Source organism: Alligator mississippiensis, chromosome 1, assembly GCF_030867095.1.
Source record: "Alligator mississippiensis isolate rAllMis1 chromosome 1, rAllMis1, whole genome shotgun sequence".
NCBI lineage: Eukaryota > Metazoa > Chordata > Crocodylia > Alligatoridae > Alligator > Alligator mississippiensis.
This window is the reverse complement of record NC_081824.1, coordinates 229,648,980-229,666,138: the sequence shown is the minus strand read 5'-3', so window position 1 is coordinate 229,666,138 and position 17,159 is coordinate 229,648,980. Positions and strand designations below refer to the sequence as shown.

The following is a 17,159-nucleotide window of genomic DNA, read 5'->3' as shown; positions in this document are numbered from 1 at the left end:
ATTGTGCTGGATGGAGAGCCATTAGTGTTCAGTTTTACTATGAAGTCAGAAACAACATATCAATATTTATATGGAAACTGGAGGCTTGTATTAATTAACTTCTGACACCTGCAAGCCTGTTTATAATGAGAGACATTGTTGGATTAATCAGGACAACATTTGATCATTTCTGTGAAGTCGCCCATCTGTGATACCCCTGGAGAAACCACATATTATAGTCTGCACGTTTTTGTTCAACCTGCACATTGCATCAGCATTTTTTTCTTCTGACAGTGATTATAGATTTGTAGAAATATTCTTCGCTAATTTATTTTAATCCATGGAATACATTTTTAAGTGAGAGAGCCCACAACTGTCCCAGGTCTATTGACATAAGAGACTGTAAACGTATTTAGCTACGTTTCCTGAGACAAAGCATAACAGTCATATTTTGTTGGTTTTGTTTGTTTGTTTTTTGAGGTTCTCATTCCTCAGGTTTGCTCTCATTCTCCCCAACACAAATATCATCACATCCATAATTCATTGTTTTGGAATATTTTCTCTAGAAACGATACTTTTTCCTTAGTGCAAAGAGTTTTGTTAATTAAATTTTCTTTCCTGAGACTTCATTTTAATATAAAAAAATCTACAAATGGGTCTGTAGAATTTGAAAGGTGACATTTTAAGGAGTTAGGATAAATAGTGAAACTATATTAAGTCATTTACATAAAGTCATCCTACTTCTTTATTGTTGAGATTTTTGGAGGTTTTGATTAATTGAGGCTGTCAGCATTTAAATGTTGCTCTCCTACATGAGCTCTAGTAAGTGAATGTTTGTGATCATTTTGTTTCTGTAATTAATAGTAAATATAATTTTGATCATTGTAGCAGGATTTCATATTATCTGAAGAATAACTCACTTTACATTGCCTCATAAAATAACTGTGTTCTGAATACCCTCTCTATAGACTTTAAGGGAATATAGTTATTGCTTTGGTTGTAAGTTTTGGTTCCAGAGTATTGATAACCTTTCAGCAATTGAGTGGGGGGTTGGGGTGGTGCAGGCGCTAAGGCACATGGTTGACAGCCTGGAGGTTGCAAGGTCAAGGCCACAGTACCCTGTCAGATTCTAGCGAATCTGTGAAGTCTGCTAAATACCTTGTCACAAGGACATGAAAAAGGAAAGGAAGCAACTGATTAATGCAGAATCCCATCATTAATATTACTGAGTATAATCAATGCTGTGCAGAGCTGAAATTTGATTTCAGCTAATTTGATTGTGTGCTGTACTTTCCTATCTTATCTGTGGAGCCCTTTCTTCCCTGTTTTACATGTTAATGTTTAAAACCTTTTTTAAAAATGTATCTCTGTCCTCTGTCATAATGGATGTTCATTAGCGCCAGTGAGTATCAATCTTTTTAGTTTAAAACACAGCAAAGATCCTTTATAAGTAGCTGACACGGCTAGTTACCTCAGTATTCAATGGAGAAGTTCCCTGGATTGTACTGAAAATCAGAGGTAGCCCTGGCCATGGCTCAGACTAGGATGCTGAAACCCACTGCCCAGCTGGAAGATCCTTTGGGGGTAAGATGTGTCCCAAATCCACATGCAGATCCTGCAGCTCTTCAAAGGAACTGCAGCAGTTGTTTGAAGGATCCTGGGACGTGTCTCATGTGAACCGCCGCCCCTCTCCCCCTGCAAGGCAGGCACCAACTTCAATCTCTCAATAGACACCAGTTTTATTGAAGAAGATAGGTAGGTGGCAAGGTAGGGGAGGCTTCTTTTATAATGCCAGTCAAATTAAGACAGCCAGAAATGCAAATTAATTAGCACCTAGGAGCTCCCATACAATCTGCCCTTTAATGTCCAAACTTAACTGTAATAAAAGTTGTAGGAATGCATGGAAACGAAACAAAGGAAAGTCTCTTCTTTTTGTTATTTTTAGTTCTTCTGTTTGTTCTGTTTAGTAGTGCATGTAACATAAACTGTAGCAAAGGGAGTAGCCAGTTTATAGGAAAAACTACTCACCCTTGAATTGCAAGAAAGAATGGATCATTCTGACCATAAGAGGCAGGTGTCCAGGCCTAGGACAGGGTTAGGACTAGATTTATCTCTTGAAGTACCTTCTTGCCCATTTTTTAAGGATTTTATGACTAGTATCCTCATTTAGAATTTTCAGGACTACATCATATTTGTCAGTCAGTTTTTCAGTCACTGTTCATCCTCTCCCCATTCTAGGTATTATATAAATTATATTTTACTCAGAGGATCCTGAAGTGCAAACTTTAATAAAATGTCTCAAGACTACCTGTGAAACAGGAAATTAAATATTTTCATTTTATAGATAATAATCATAATAATGTATTTTTCTTTAGTACTTACCATCTAGTCTCACAGCCCTCACTGAAGTATGCTTCACACCAGCCCCATGAAGTACAAAAGTATTATTCCCATATTAAAGGTGGAGAAACTGACAGGGGTAGGTAAAGTGACTTACCTAATGTCACGGAGCATATGAGAAACAGAGATTGATGCTGTCTACCAAGAGGGTCGTATAATATCCCATCAGTATTCTTACCACATGACCCCTTCAGATGGAGTCAAAATGTTTTAAATCTGAACATGTTAAGAATTCCGTCCAGATTATCCTTCATTCAAATCCTCTTTTAAAGTCACTTCTACAAAGGTATCTTCACAGTAAATAATCAGATATGATGAATGTTTAGCCATGGTCATAAGAAACGTCTTAATAAAGGTGTTCTACTTCAATTTATACTTTAGGCACTGCTGTGATATATCTCCAATTCATACCTCCGTTTGATGCATTAATTCTTTTTATTATTTAGATAAAGATAAAAGCAGCCAAACAAGTCAACGAGCAGAATCTGTTTTCTCTCAAAGCTCTGAATGTATTAGTGCTCATGATATGGATATTCAGGTAATGATATTGAATATACTTCCCTGGATATTTAAAGAAATGCCATAACTATTGAATTGTGTTAACAAATATGCTCTATTATTTTATTTAAGTGTTAAGGAAATAAATCGGGAATTTTTATGGCTTAGCTAAAAGCTATGTGCCATCCATGCTTGGTCTCATTATATTCTTTCTCTGTCCTCTCATCCAGAGTTTGTTTTAGGCTCTAAAAATATGAGATTTAATTAAGATGAAGTGATTAAAATAGGATTCAGTTCTATTAGAGGCAAAGTATGATAGTTATCTCAGAGTGCTTTGATAGCCTTTGAAGGAAGCCTGAATATGCCATATGAATACATGCCTCTTCAATAATACAGCTGTGTAACCCAGTTTTCTTTAGAGTTGGCACAGAAAACCTGAAAATAGTGGGCCAGTTTCTCAGCTGTTGTGAGTAAGCTTAGCTCTGTCAAAATCCATTATATTAATGCTAATTTAAATCAGCCAAGGATCTTGCCTATCATTATGAAGTCCATAATAATTCATCTGAGAATTAGTATATTATGGTGATACCAAGATTTTACTTTAAGATAAACCAGGAACCTGATTCAAATACTGCGGCATTTTCAGCACATAGATTATTCTAACTAACTAAGGTACTTGGTAGTGCCCAGCAGACCTGGTTAAATGCTTAATTACTTCTGCAGACTGCTCTAATGCCCAGTTTCTCCTGTACTTTCAAAGAGGTCAGAATAATAGATTGCCTCTGATTTCCAGTCTTTTCGCATTACCCTAAAGGATTACCTACTCACCTGTGCAGAAAGGCAGTGGGAGGTTTTGAATGACTTACAAGCTTTTACAGGGAAATACAAGCAAGATTATTTGGAAATTCCTGGCTTTGGGTTGTCATAAGACAAGAAAACCTGGGCAATAGATGTTTTTCTTGTTCTGTGAAAGTTATCCCAAGATTTCAAGAATCTTCATGTTCTGCTTCAGAGAAGTTGGAACTCTTCCACTTGGTATACCAATAAATATTAATTGGAGCAGGGACTTAAACCTTCATGTCCTGTGTCCTAGGTGTTAGGGCTCTGACAGGGGTGGATCACGACAGTCCAGGCAGTTTTCTATCCACCTTACAGTGCATTCATCTAACCTATGCTTCCTTAGCTTGTTTGCAAGAATGTTATGGGAGTCCGTATCAAAAACCTTGCTTTTAAAGTCAAGGTATATCATGTCCACTGCTCTCCCTACATCCATAGCACCAGTCATCTCATCATAGAAGGCAGTCATGTTGGTCAGGCATGACTTGCCCTTGGTGAATCCATGCTGACTGCTCCGAATCACCTTCTTCTCCTCCCAGTGCTTAGAAATGGATTCACTAAGGACCTGTTCCACGATGTTTCTAGGGACTGAGGTGAGGCTGACTGGTCTGTAGTTCCCCAGATCATCCTTCCCCTTCTTAAAGATGGGCACTATATTTGCCCTTTTCCAGTCATCCAGGACCTCTCCCAATCAGAGAGAACCAGACCAAACCAAAGAGCACAGTAAGGAACAGTTGTAGGAGGGGGTGAGAGAAATCCCCAGGAGTAGCAAAGATAATTAGCAGAAGAAAAGAAGCTGATAACTGGGAGATCAACAGTTATCAAAAAGGACATTCTCACCTCTTGTGTGCGGAAAGAATTCAGGAGTCAGGGAAATTATCATGTGCCATAAAACTGATATCAATGTTTAGTCCTTGATTCTTGGTGTCCCGCCAGTTTATGAATTTTTGTTCCCAAGCTTTCCTTTTAAAGGTGTCAGGTAGATTTCTCTTGAGAACAAAGATAACAAGGTCAGAGAGAGAGTGGCTGTTCTGTGAGAACTGTGCTCCTAATGTTGTATGCGTGTCTCTGTCCTTTTATATTTTTTTTTCTGTAAGATTTCATTCTGATGCATAGTTACAGTTTAGTTTAACCATGTAGTTACTAGGAGGGCAGCTCATACATTGGACCAGGTGTATTGTATTTTGGGAAAGGCATGTGTAGGAACCATGGATTCTCATGGTTTTGTCATGGGGGCATGTTAATAGTAGTGGCAGTGGAGACTTTGCAAGGTTAGGGGTTTGTTTGAAAGCCAGGAATGGAGGGGCTGGATTTTATCTTTGTAGAGTATAAACTGTAGTTGTTTGATGACCCTTCTGATCAGTTCAGGTGGGATGGTAGGCAACCATCAGGGCTGTGTGGTTTACAGGGGCATTTCTTTTTGTATTGTAGTAGGTTTCTTTTTCTACTCTAGTAAGTTACTGTGCACATTTGGATAGCTCTTTAAAATGCATGGTCTACTTCTCTTTTGAAGTGTTCTTGTTATATAAAGGCAGATTTTAGGTTGGCCAGGTGTTCTCTTTGAAGCAGCTGTGGTGGTGTTTGAGGGCCTGACTGTAGATTACAGGGCTTTTTTGGTGTGTTTGGGATGATTGCTGGTCTTGTGGATATAAGAATGGTGGTCTGTTTTCTACGTATAGTAGTTTTGTAGGGTCCCATCCTGAATATGGATTTTATGGTATCTAAAAAGGTGATGTTAATGTAGGGTGTATTCCAGAGAAAGTTTGGTCAAGTGGTAGTAGTTGTTAAACCAGTGGTGGAAGTCAGTGAGTCCAGGTAATGAAAATATCATCTGTGTAGCACAGATACACTGCCAGGTTGAAGGTGCATTTTTCTAGAAATGTTTTCTCCAGGTGGCTCATGAAAAAGTTGGCATATTGAGGGGCTGTCTTTGTGTCCATAGCTATGTCCATGGTTTGGAGGAAATGACGACTGTTGAAAGTGGAGTTGTGGGTGAGGATGAAGTGGACGATTTGTGCAACACATTGTTGCAAATCTGGATGTACTTCATGCTCTTTAAGGTAAAACGTACTAACAGTTTTTCCTGGGACACCCTGTTGTACCTCTGTAAGGTTATTGCGGCTTATTCCAGAGACAAGACTGTCAGGCTGCGTATGTTGTCTGGCCACCTAGTGGTGAAGGAGCAACAGTGCAGCTTTGAAGAATGAGCTACAAAAATGACTATGTCACTCCTATTTGGTCTGGGTCAGACCCCAATATAATCAGTCCGAGGTCAAATGAAATGTCTGTTTACAGCCTATTAGTAATTTTTTTAAGATCCAGAGGGGAAAAAAGCATGACAGTGGGATCATGAATGTTCATTTGTCTATTACTAATCACACATTCTACAGATTGATGCCAAAACTGAAGATGTGCCTCCCCAAGCCTTGGATACTGTTGCGACACCATCTCCAATTGGAAGTGTTCAAACTAATGTGTCAGAGGTGAGCTCAGTGTGCAGTAGAGTAGTTTGCAAAATACTTGTCCTTTGTGCATTTCTTAATGATGTTAATCTTGTGGTATGGACCTGCTGAAGACTTTCCCATTTTGGTCAACTTGCCCAGTATTTGATGGTTTGTTCCTTTTTTTAAATTTTTTTTAAGTCTCAACCCCCAGTACCATATTATCACAACAGAATCTCAGAATTAATTTTTAAAAGTAAATTTCAGAGGAAAGATTGAAATGGTGTGCCCTAAATGCAGAAAAAAAGGAACCAGACATCAAATAGGGAGCCAAGGTTATTGTTAAAATCCTGATGATTTTAAGCCAAACTCCTGAATGTTTGAGGCTGGCAATAATGCTTTCCATGCAGCTGTGCCCCTGCATCACAGAAAAGTCATCTCTCACTGGCCCAGAATAAGCCAACATGAGGAGAATCCTATGGGGCCTGACTGGATCTGGGGCAGCCATAGTCATACAACCCCTGTAGTCGGCAACCTCTGCATTGCATTCTACTCTCTGCCTGGTGAGCAGTGGATTCTGTGTTTCCTCCTCCCCATTCTCCCAAAGCACCTGTTTCTTTTCCCAACCAGATCCTATTTACTTGGGCTTTTATGGGAGGAGGCATTGCTGCTTTCATTCAGAATGATCAGTGAATTTCAAAGAAACTGAATAATTGGCTGTTTCCCAACAGTATCAATGCTGTGAGATTTGCTTTTACTGTTTCATAATGCATGATTTTTGTATAAATTTATTCAACCTTTTAGCTTATAAGAGATCAGTTTTCAAAAAGTACATTTTGTTGTTTGCTTTTTAATTATAAATGAAATACAGAATGTCCTAGGACTGTCCTTTCACTGCTAAGTAGAAGTTGAATTTAGTAGACCAGGGTTGTCTAACTGTTAGCCTGCTTGTAGATCTGGAGGGGTTGAGTTGCAGCCTGCAGGGCTTGTTGGTGCAGCTGCCAGAGCTGTTGTGCTGGCACAGCTACGGAACTCAGTGGGAGGAAATCCAGGTCTTCCATTGCTTTTAGGAACTAAAGTCAGCATCAGGAGAAAAGGAAGGGCAAGTGTGGCAGTGCACCTTTGGGTGCTTGCCACTTTAAGGACTTGAGCAGGCTGTGAGGCAGCCTGCAGGTAGGAGCCAACCCAATCAGGTGGTCACATGACAGCCAGGAGGCCTGCAGTTGCAACTGGGGAGCTGAAGGGTGAACATCTCCCAGCCTCCCAAAACAACTAGAGGTCAGGGTAGGAATTATGGGGATGGAGGTGGTTCCTGGGGACCCAGTTTGGGGTCCAGCACCTTGGGAAGGGGGCTGAGTGCCTGTGGTCTGCTGAGAGGAGAGCTCAGGATAAGCCTAGAGAGGAGCTGTATGCACAGGGGCTTTGTGAGAGACCAGGAAGGTATGAAAACTGGTCCTAGGGCATGACCTGAAACTACAGCCTGCTGGGGTTGGATGGTATGGCGGGGCTCCCTGTAGCAGGGCAGTCCCCAGGAAATACCACACCTGTGCCTCCTCAGTGAAAGGCGAGTATGGGGTGCTGGAAAGCCTCAGCCCCCATTGCCTTGTGGGTGACCCCGTGGAGGGGAAAGGCTAGGGAAGCACACCCCAACAGAACAGCACAGAGCCAAGGCCCACAGAGTGAGGGCAATGTGTGGAGGGGCCTGAGAAGGTGAACCCATATGGGAGAGAGGGCCAGCTGCTCAAGAACCTAGCCAGAAAACCCTGGCCTGTGCTGGGGCCAGGACCAGGATGGTTGAAAGGCAAAAGCACCCACTGCGAGGAACAGCCAAAGCCAGTTGCCTAGAATCCCAACTGGCTTAGAGGTGAGGACAGGGCCTGTGAGGCCAAAGGTCCTATAGGGGGCTACTGCTAAGAGTGAAACAGGTGTAGGGAGTTTGCAGCCCTGAATGATGGTGGAGGTTAGGCTGCCTCAGTAGGAGGGATCTGGGTTGGGGTCTAAATGTCAGCCGGGAATATTGTGGGGCCCAGTGTGGGGCTGGAGCTTATAGTGATGCCATCTGCAAGGCATGGGACATGGTAAAGGGGAGGTCAGAGCTGTGTATATTGCCTTTGGCATCAGGGCATTAAAAATGGGCAGCTTCCCACCTAGAAACATCAATTCAATTACATCAAAGGCGTGGCAGGAGAGTCAGGTGGGTGGACTGTCCTAGACAACTGGGCATGCCAATATTGTAACTGGCCTTGAGACGGTCCCCTGTCAAAGCAAGCAACAGTGGTATTAATCTCCAGGTTCTGGAGCCATGTCATCGCAGTGGCTCCTGCATCCACACTGACAAGTCACCATCAGAGGTGGGTCATCCAGTTAGCAAGAAGCTTTGCAGCCCAGATCCAACTCACAGGGCCAAATGACTTGGCTGCCCCTGCAGCAGACCATTGGATTTGAATTGGTACTCAGGGAAAGTACTACTGAGGCAGGAGTTTTGTCTCTCTTTTGTTCCACAGCATTTTATATAGTGTGGTCCTTCTGGTCCATGAGTAGGACTTGTAGGCACTATGATAATACAAATTATAAATAGTGAACTAAAGTTTAACTCCCTGATGCAGGCCTGAAAGGAGAATTTTTCTTAGTCTTTTCTTTTCCTGAAGCGGCAGTGAATATAGTACAAATACTCTTAGATAAAAAAATGGTATTTCTGTTAGTGAAATGGAATTTGTACAAATAGTATGCCAAATTTGATTCATGCCCTGATTTGGATGGGGTGTGTGTTAGTAGAGAATTTGCCTCATGGAATTGTAAACAGTTATAGTACTTTTATTCTTCTCTTCAGTATAGTATCAAAACTGTGCTGTTTTTCTTCAAGTATCACAGTCATTTATTTCTAATACAATATTCTCTTCATTGTTCTAACATTTAAATATAGCAGTACAGATTTCTGTTTGTCTTTTTAATATGGATAAGAACAAAATCTTTACATTAAAATATTTTCTAAATCTAAATATGTATTATTGCCTCATATAGGCATTCTAATGAGAATTATTAGTTTCTAAATATATTTGTTTCTTTTAAAAGTGCTTAAAACCTTTTACAACAGGCATTAACTGTTTTATAAACCTGCATTCCCCCTGCCCTGCTTTAACTTCTTTCTTTGTCAAAAGCCCTTCTTTTCTGTATAGAATGATGTAACAAGAATGATGCAACAAGTCTCATTCAACAAAAAGTGAAATCTGATGTTATTTGGGTCCCTTGTCTCTTCTTGCTACAGAAGGATGGAACAAACATTGTTTCCAATGCTGAATTGCCCTTAGGTGATGTCACAGGCACAGATTTTAAAACCACTGGGATACCTACCCTGGAGACTGATGAGGAAGATGCCTTTCATCCTGTGTACAGAGGAGCTGTATCTGCCTTCTGCATTCAGCTGTTTTGTATTGATGAGAAACATGAAGCAAGGCAAGTACAGATATATAGGAATTTGGTTTTCAGTTTTCAGTAACAACTTACTGTAACACTCTATTAGGTCTTAGGTATGACAGGTTCTACTAAAATTAAGCTTGAATTAGTTTCCACCTAACCTCTTGTATGCATTCACTCATATTTTTAAAAAATCTTTTACCTTCTACCTGAAATTGTCCAAAGGTTATTTTTGATGGTATGCCCTGGGCCATATAGTGTTTACCAGGCTGCAGTAACAGCAGCTGCCCTTCTTGGGAAAATACTAATTGAATCTCTGGGGAAAAAAAACCTTGCATATCTGCAGTAAAGGAACACTCATTCTAAAAGTTAACCATGGGTTAACATGAAGAGTACCAGATGTTAGGTTTTTGTCACTGTTGCTAGTTAAATAGAAAGTGGGGAGTTGGGCTTTTTTTTTTTACTGCCCTGACAATAGATATTCTTGCTTCCATTCTTATTCTCTAGGTTTTTCAAGTATTCTGTCAACTTATTAGTATCTACCCCAGAGGGCTATCCTGGTTGGATGTGTCTTTAACCTTGAAAGGTAGCACCTCATTACCTTAGACTTTACAGGCCTTAGTGCTGTACAGGAGGGATGCAAATTTGCTTCCAAGAAATTCCTTTGTATTTCTCACAGCTCCTTGGAAATGCACCAATATATCCCCATATTAGAAAAAGCCGTGTTAGAAATGATTATTCTGAGTAGAAATGTTATTGAGCCCCCTGCTACCAGGTAAAAGAGGAAAGGTCTGAAATTGTAACTTGTGGAATTCATTGCCATAAGATGCAGAAGCTGACAATTTAATCAGGTTCAAAAGAGATTTAGACAGATTTACATAGGATAGGTCCATCAGTGGATACTAAACAACACAACAGGTGCAAGTTCCAAATTTGGACTTCCTGGGTCTCTAAATCCTGGAAGCTGTAAAGGAAGAAGGGTGAGAGCAGATCAGTCTGGATGGGCCCTGTTTAATTACTCATTTCCTTAGCATCCACTTGGTCTCTGTGAGATACAGGATTCTGAGCTAGATGAAACTCTGGTCTGATCCATTATGGCATCCCTCATGTTCTTATGTGTAAATACTTCTCAATATTAAGAAAAAGAGAAGGGCACAGGCCTATCCAGGATCTCAGATGCTTTGAATTTCCTATAGAAAAATTAAATTCTAAATTGTGTCTGGATACAGTAACACCAACCAAAATAGGAGACTATGTGCCCAGGACTTTGTCATCATTTACATAAGGATACATCTCAAGCACAGAATGTATTTAAAATTTCTTATGAGAATAGCAGCAGCAATACAACATAGATTCATAGATTGTAAGGCCAGAAAGGACCTTGGAAGATCATCGGGTTCAGTCCCCTGCACCAAGCAGGAAAGATAACTGGGGGTCAGGTGACTCCAGCAAGGTGATTGTCTAGTCTCCTCTTGATAATTTCCAGCGATTGCACCACCTCTGGTGGGAGCTTATTCCACAGTCTGGACACCCTGACTGTGAAGGAGTTTTTCCTAATGTTGCACCTGAATTGGTCTTCCAGGAGTTAGTGGCCATTACTCCTCGTTTCCCATCGTGTGCCCTGGTGAACAATTGCTCACCAAGCCCTTGATGTACTCCCCTAGTGTAGCGGTAAGCTGCTAGTAGGTCCTCTCTCAGCCTTCTTTTCTCCAGGCTGAAGAGTCCCAGATTGTTCAGCTTGTCCTCATATGGCTTGCCATGTAAGACCCTGATCATATGATTGGTTCTTATTTGGACTCTCTCAAGGTTGTCCATGTCCTTGTTGAAGTGTGGTGCCCAGAGCTGGATGTGGTACCCCAGCTGCGGTCTCACCAATGCTGAGACCACATATTACCTATTGGGGTGGTGCAGTGACCATTTATTTTAAAGTATGAGAATGAATGTCCTTTTTTATTTAGATCAAAGGTATCAAACATATAGACTACAGATACAGCTTGAACAATGCTTTTGTATGGCTCCCATGACCCAAAGTATTTAAGGCTGAAGTATTGAATCCCTTTTTTACTTCAGTCTTCACAAATAGGAGCAACAATCAGATGATGAGTGCAGTTGAGAACCAACATAAGGAAGTACAAACAGCCTAGAGTAGTAGAACAGGTTAGGAATTATTTCAAGAAGCTAGAAGCTTTCAAGTCGGTAGGGCCAGATAGGATGCACGCTAGGATGCTAAAGGAATTAGCTGAGATTAATTTTAGAGCCAGTAGCTATCCTCTTTGAGAACTCCAATCAGGATCCTCCACGTAGTCTTTAACTATCCTCCAGGTCAGGTCCCACATGCCTGGAACAAGTCAAATATGACATCCAACTTCATGAAGCATGAGGAGGAGGATCTGGGGAGCTACAGACCTGTCAGTCTGACTTCCATACCTGGAAAGATCGTGGAGCAGGTCTTCCAGGAATCTATTTTGAAGCATCTAGAGAAGAACAAGGTGACAAGGAACAGCCAGTATAGATTCATCAAGAGCAAGTCATTCCGAAACAAATTGATTGCCTTCTGTGATAAGATGACAGGCTCTGCAGATCAGGGAGAGTAATGGATTGACATACTTTGGCTTTTGACTTTGTCTCTTTTAAGACAATCTCATTAACAAGCTAAGGAAATACAGTCTAGAGCAGGGGTTCCCAAAATGTGATATGCTTACCCCTGGGGGTATACAAGACATCTCTAGGGGATATGTGGAGAAATTGTGTAATGGCGGATTGAATTTTCATTATAATAAGATTTGGCATTTAAGGTGTTAAAATATAAAATGTATGCTGGTAGGGGTACATGGGCAGCTGATAAATCTGGAAAGAGGTACACAATAAGAAAAGGTTAGGGAACCTCTGGTCTAAATGAAAGTAGTGTACGATGGATACATAACTGGTTGGATCATCATAGTCAATGAGTAATCATCAATATCTCAATGCTAGTTGGTAGAAGGTATCAAGTGGGGTTCCCCAGGGGTCTGTCCTTTGTAACTGTTTACTATCTTAATTAACGACTTGGACAGTAGGATTGAGTGCATGTTTAGCAAATTTGTGGATGACACCAAGTTGGGTGGAGTTGCAGATTCTCTAAAGGGTAGGGCTAGGATCATGATTGACCTAGATACACTGGAGAAATGGTCCTCAATCAGTCTGTTGAGATTAAACAAGGACAAGTTCTGCACTTAGGACAGAATAACATCATGCACAAATAATGACTAGGGAATGATTGCAGGCTGCAGTACTGTAGAGAAGGACCTGGGGCTTATAGTAGATCATAATCTGAATATGAGCCAACAGCATGCTCTGTTGCAAAAAAAAAAAAAAGCCAACAGCATACTGAGTTGTATTGACAGTGTCACTTGCACATTGAGAGACGCTTGTGAGGCCTCACTTGGAATACTGAGTCCAGTTTGGGGCCCCAGACTTCAAGAAGGATGTGGCCAGTTTGAAAAGAGTCCAGCACAGAGCAGCAAAAATGATAAAGGGTCTTGGAAACAAAACTTACAAGGAAAGGCTGAAAGCTCTGGTGTTACTTAGTCTGGAGAACAGATTATTGAGGGAGGATTTGATGTCTTCAAATACCTGACAAGCACTTATAGACAGGATGGAGACGGTCTTTTCTTTGCAACCAGAATGATTTTGCAGTGGCCAGGGCTACTTGTATTGCCCCTTTATATACTCTTTGGAAATTAGACTGGGGGAGAGAAAGGTATTTACAGCTGGATCTCAACAATAAATGGTGATCCTCCTTGACTAGACTCAGGACTGAACAGATGCCTATAGCTGTTTTGCCTGGACGTAGACTTTCCATTCCAAGGGCTAAAAGATGTTACCTGGCTGGAAGACACTATCCCTTATGCTTTAGAATGTTCTTTATATAATGACATCAGGAGAAAGTATTTATCACCATTCTTACAGAAATTGATATTCTTTCTTTGTGACCATAGGGGACAAGACTAGGAGGCATGGCCTCAAGCTTCAGCAGGGGAAATTTAGGTTGGAGATTAGAAGGAACTTTCTGAATATGAATGGGGTCAAGCAATGGAACAGGCTACCTAGAGAAACTGTGGAATCTCCCTCTTTGGAAGTTTTCAAGACTAGGTCGGACAGACACTTGACTTGGCCAGTTTAGTCAGGAATGATCCTGGCGTGAGCAGAGGCTGGATTAGATGACCTTGTGAGGTCCCTTCCAGTTCTACTTTCCTATGATCCTGTTGAAATCTTCTCAAATCTAAATTTTTATTTAAAAAAAATCTAAATTTCTCTGTGGTGACTGTAGATAGGCCTCTTCTAAATGTAAACTGGGCATGCCATTGATGTTTACCTGGGTCTACAGGCAGTTTGATAACGTAGGCCAGAGGAATAAGCTCCCTCTTTTAATCTGATTGGAGTGTCAGCCTTATCGTCCAGTGACTGTCTGTGCCAAAATTATTTGATCACTGATCATATTAGTGGGTAAATGTAGATAAGCAGTGTAAATAAAGCGCACACATATGGAGAAAGAAAATGGAAATAAAGATTTGCTGTAGGGAGAGAAGTACAGGAGACTCTTGAAGTCAGAGAAATGGAAGGAAAATAGAGGGTGTGACACAAAGGTCAGGAATAGCAGTGAACCAAAAATGAACAAGGTTTCTTACTGATGAATGAAACTGAGCAGGGAACTAATAATAAAATGTTCAACTTCTACATATAAGCAGTATTCTCCCATAGATCCTTAGCAGGACCTCACACTAATCTCATGGCCATTCCATTGTGCATTGTGGGGAGTATGTAGTTCTAAACTTATTCCCCTGACCATAAACCATATTTTAAGCACAGAATTTTCCTCTTTCCTTTATATGAGGCTCCTGATCCTGATGATTTGCTGCTCAAAAAAAACACCCTGAGAAGGCTTCAAAGATCAATTGCTTATTACATTACAGTACTTTATTCACTGGAGCTTATCTATAGAGGATAATTTACTAGTATAATTATCTCATTATAATATCAGTTTAACTTGCTAGGTGAACAGAATAACAAGAGCATACACACAGGGACTTGTATTGATATAACTATCAAGGAATAATTATACCATGATAGTTATGCCAGTACATTTCCTAATGTGGATGAGCCTTGAGGCTTACAGTAAACTATCCAAACACTTTATTCTCCAGAGAAGATTATAGTATACAGAAACTTTCCTAGATACATTTTCTCCAGAACAAGATCTCTTTCATAGTGGATCTGACAGAGAATTTGCCAGAGGCAGTAGGAACCAACAGAGGTGAAGTTACAGATTGCAAAGTTTGAAGTACCTGCAGCACATTTCCATGAGACAGCCTCTGTAGGCCCTGGGCAACTGACAATATCTGAGCTTCAGTGACTTCTAGACAGTCCAGGAACAGACTGTAATTAGGAATAGATTTCAAAATTCCTCCAGTACCAACTGAACTAACCAATGATGAATCTTGTGTGGAATGAGAAGCCCACCGAGAGAAGTTAGGCACTCAAGGCATTTGGGTCCTGATCCACAAAGGTGTTTAGGTGTTTAATTTCTATTGATTTCCATCTAAATAGGTACAGAAGGCCCAAATAACTTTGAGCAGCTAAATCTTATTCCTTTTGAAGAACAGCAGGTGAAAGTATATTGTCTGGCTGGGTGGCAATCCTATTTGTTCTGAAAACTATGAGGTACTTTCGGTGTCCCATAAGGCAGCTTTGTTACAAAAGTACTAATGGACTACCAAATTATATGTAAACCAGAAATACCAGTGTCATGCCCCCTGAGTTAGGGAGCCTGTATGGAAAGGGCTGAGCAGTGTCCCACAACATGCATTCTATAGCCACATACCTTGAAAAGCAAGAATATTGATGTTAAACATAATTGAAAAGGTATTTGCTGTATCTGCAAGTATCCATTGTATTCCCAAGCAGAATAGCTATGTAATTTTCTTTGTATGTATTAGCCACATTATCTTCCTTATATAGATTTACCAAGAAATCTTGCTTAGATTCAATATTAAGAAATCACAACTTGAGCTTGTCCAAAAGGAGAAATTGATAGCACAGTTATCCTGCTGCAGCTGTTCTGGACTAACTGCCTTCATAGGCATTCTGTTCTGAAATAAAAAATAAAATAGAGCAATTAAGAACATAGTATAGGAAGCCTTTTTATATGGCAGATGAGGGAGGGGACAGACAGCACAGAGGCAGATAGGGCATGGAGCAAAAAACAGAGTAACATAAGGCAAGGAGCAGAAAGCAAAGTAGCAGATCGTTAAGGAGCTCAGCACAGAGAACAGAAAGCAGAGCAACAAATAAAGCAGGGGAACTGGATGGCAGTGGCATTTGGAAAGGGTATGATGCTTAATTTGTGTTGTTTGCCAAAAAGGGCAGACCCCACTGCTCTAAAATAAAATCACTTTTATTTTGAAATGGCATATCCATGCAGATCAGTTACGCTGGAATAGCTATACCAAAATAGTTATTCTGCTACAGCACTGTTAGGATTTTTTTCTTTGTGGGTGAAGCTGATTTTAGAGCTAAGAATGTCCACATCTCTGTCCTCTTGCAGTTTTGTTTTGATAGGGGATGTATCTTTAATTTGTTTCTTCACCTTTGTATTCTTCTCTTTGACATTTTCCCCTCTATGCATTGTTGTTGTTGTTGTTCAAAGCATGTTCACCTTGCTTATCACTATACACTGCAGATTGCGGTCTCCTCTAATTTTTTTTAGAGACGTCTCTGGAACAATTTAGACTGCAAGATGGATATCTTTGGAGTAGAGGTCATTCTTTATCTTTTAAAAAACTTTTATTGTAAGATTAAACTTGCATATTCTCTTCTCCAAAGAGTTAAATCTTGAAGTTTAAATAGTTGTTTGTGTGTGTATGTTTACTAAATATGTATATGTGTGCATATCTTTATAGATGTATATATTTTTCCTTCACTTAAGTATGTGTTTACTTTCTGCTGTCAAAGAAACTGACCATCATGGCAATGGGAATAACATAGGTATGTGAGGGGATGGCAGGAGATAACCTTGACTGGGATTGATATCTGAGAATTTTATCCTAAATGAGTTCCTGCTGACCCTGCCTGAAGGTGCATAGATCCAAGAGTGGTAATTTGCTGAAAGTTACAGAGGAGTTATCTCTTAAGCCTTAAGGGGAATTTGATAGTGAAGATTTTGTACTATCCATTAGAGTCTTCAGATGTTCCATGTCTCCAAATCTAGAAGCAGAATGTGGACTCTTAGTACCCTGGAAGAAAAACATGAATGAGCTAACCCACCAATCCACTGTAATTAAATAACTCTTTAGATTCCTCTAGTTCTGTCTCCATTCTTGAGCTCCCTGTTGCCAAGAAGATACTGGGCACTGGAGAACAGGAAATTATACTGTTACAGGTTTACGTACAACAATTGCTGCCCATTATCCAAGCCCCACTGTTTGCTGTTGTGTCATTTTTTTCTATTTATCCTGACAGTTACTAATGCCTCCACTAAAACTTATGATTCTTTCCATTTTTATTGGTACTGAAAATATAGGAATAATGTTTGCTTTATTGCTGATTCCAGCC

The 17,159-nt window shown here is 40.3% G+C and overlaps 1 protein-coding gene across 2 annotated transcripts in view; it reads left to right on the top strand.

Annotated features, from left to right (window-relative positions):
- The window catches only part of CFAP61 (cilia and flagella associated protein 61), a 241,240-nt gene that overhangs the window by 50,455 nt on the left and 173,626 nt on the right, over positions 1–17,159 (top strand). For both annotated transcript variants that reach the window (XM_019491015.1, XM_019491016.1), the window contains 3 exons: positions 2,826–2,917; positions 6,105–6,197; positions 9,421–9,608. In XM_019491015.1, the coding sequence (XP_019346560.1) occupies positions 2,826–2,917; positions 6,105–6,197; positions 9,421–9,608 (373 nt within the window). The remainder of the gene's footprint in view (positions 1–2,825; positions 2,918–6,104; positions 6,198–9,420; positions 9,609–17,159) is intronic.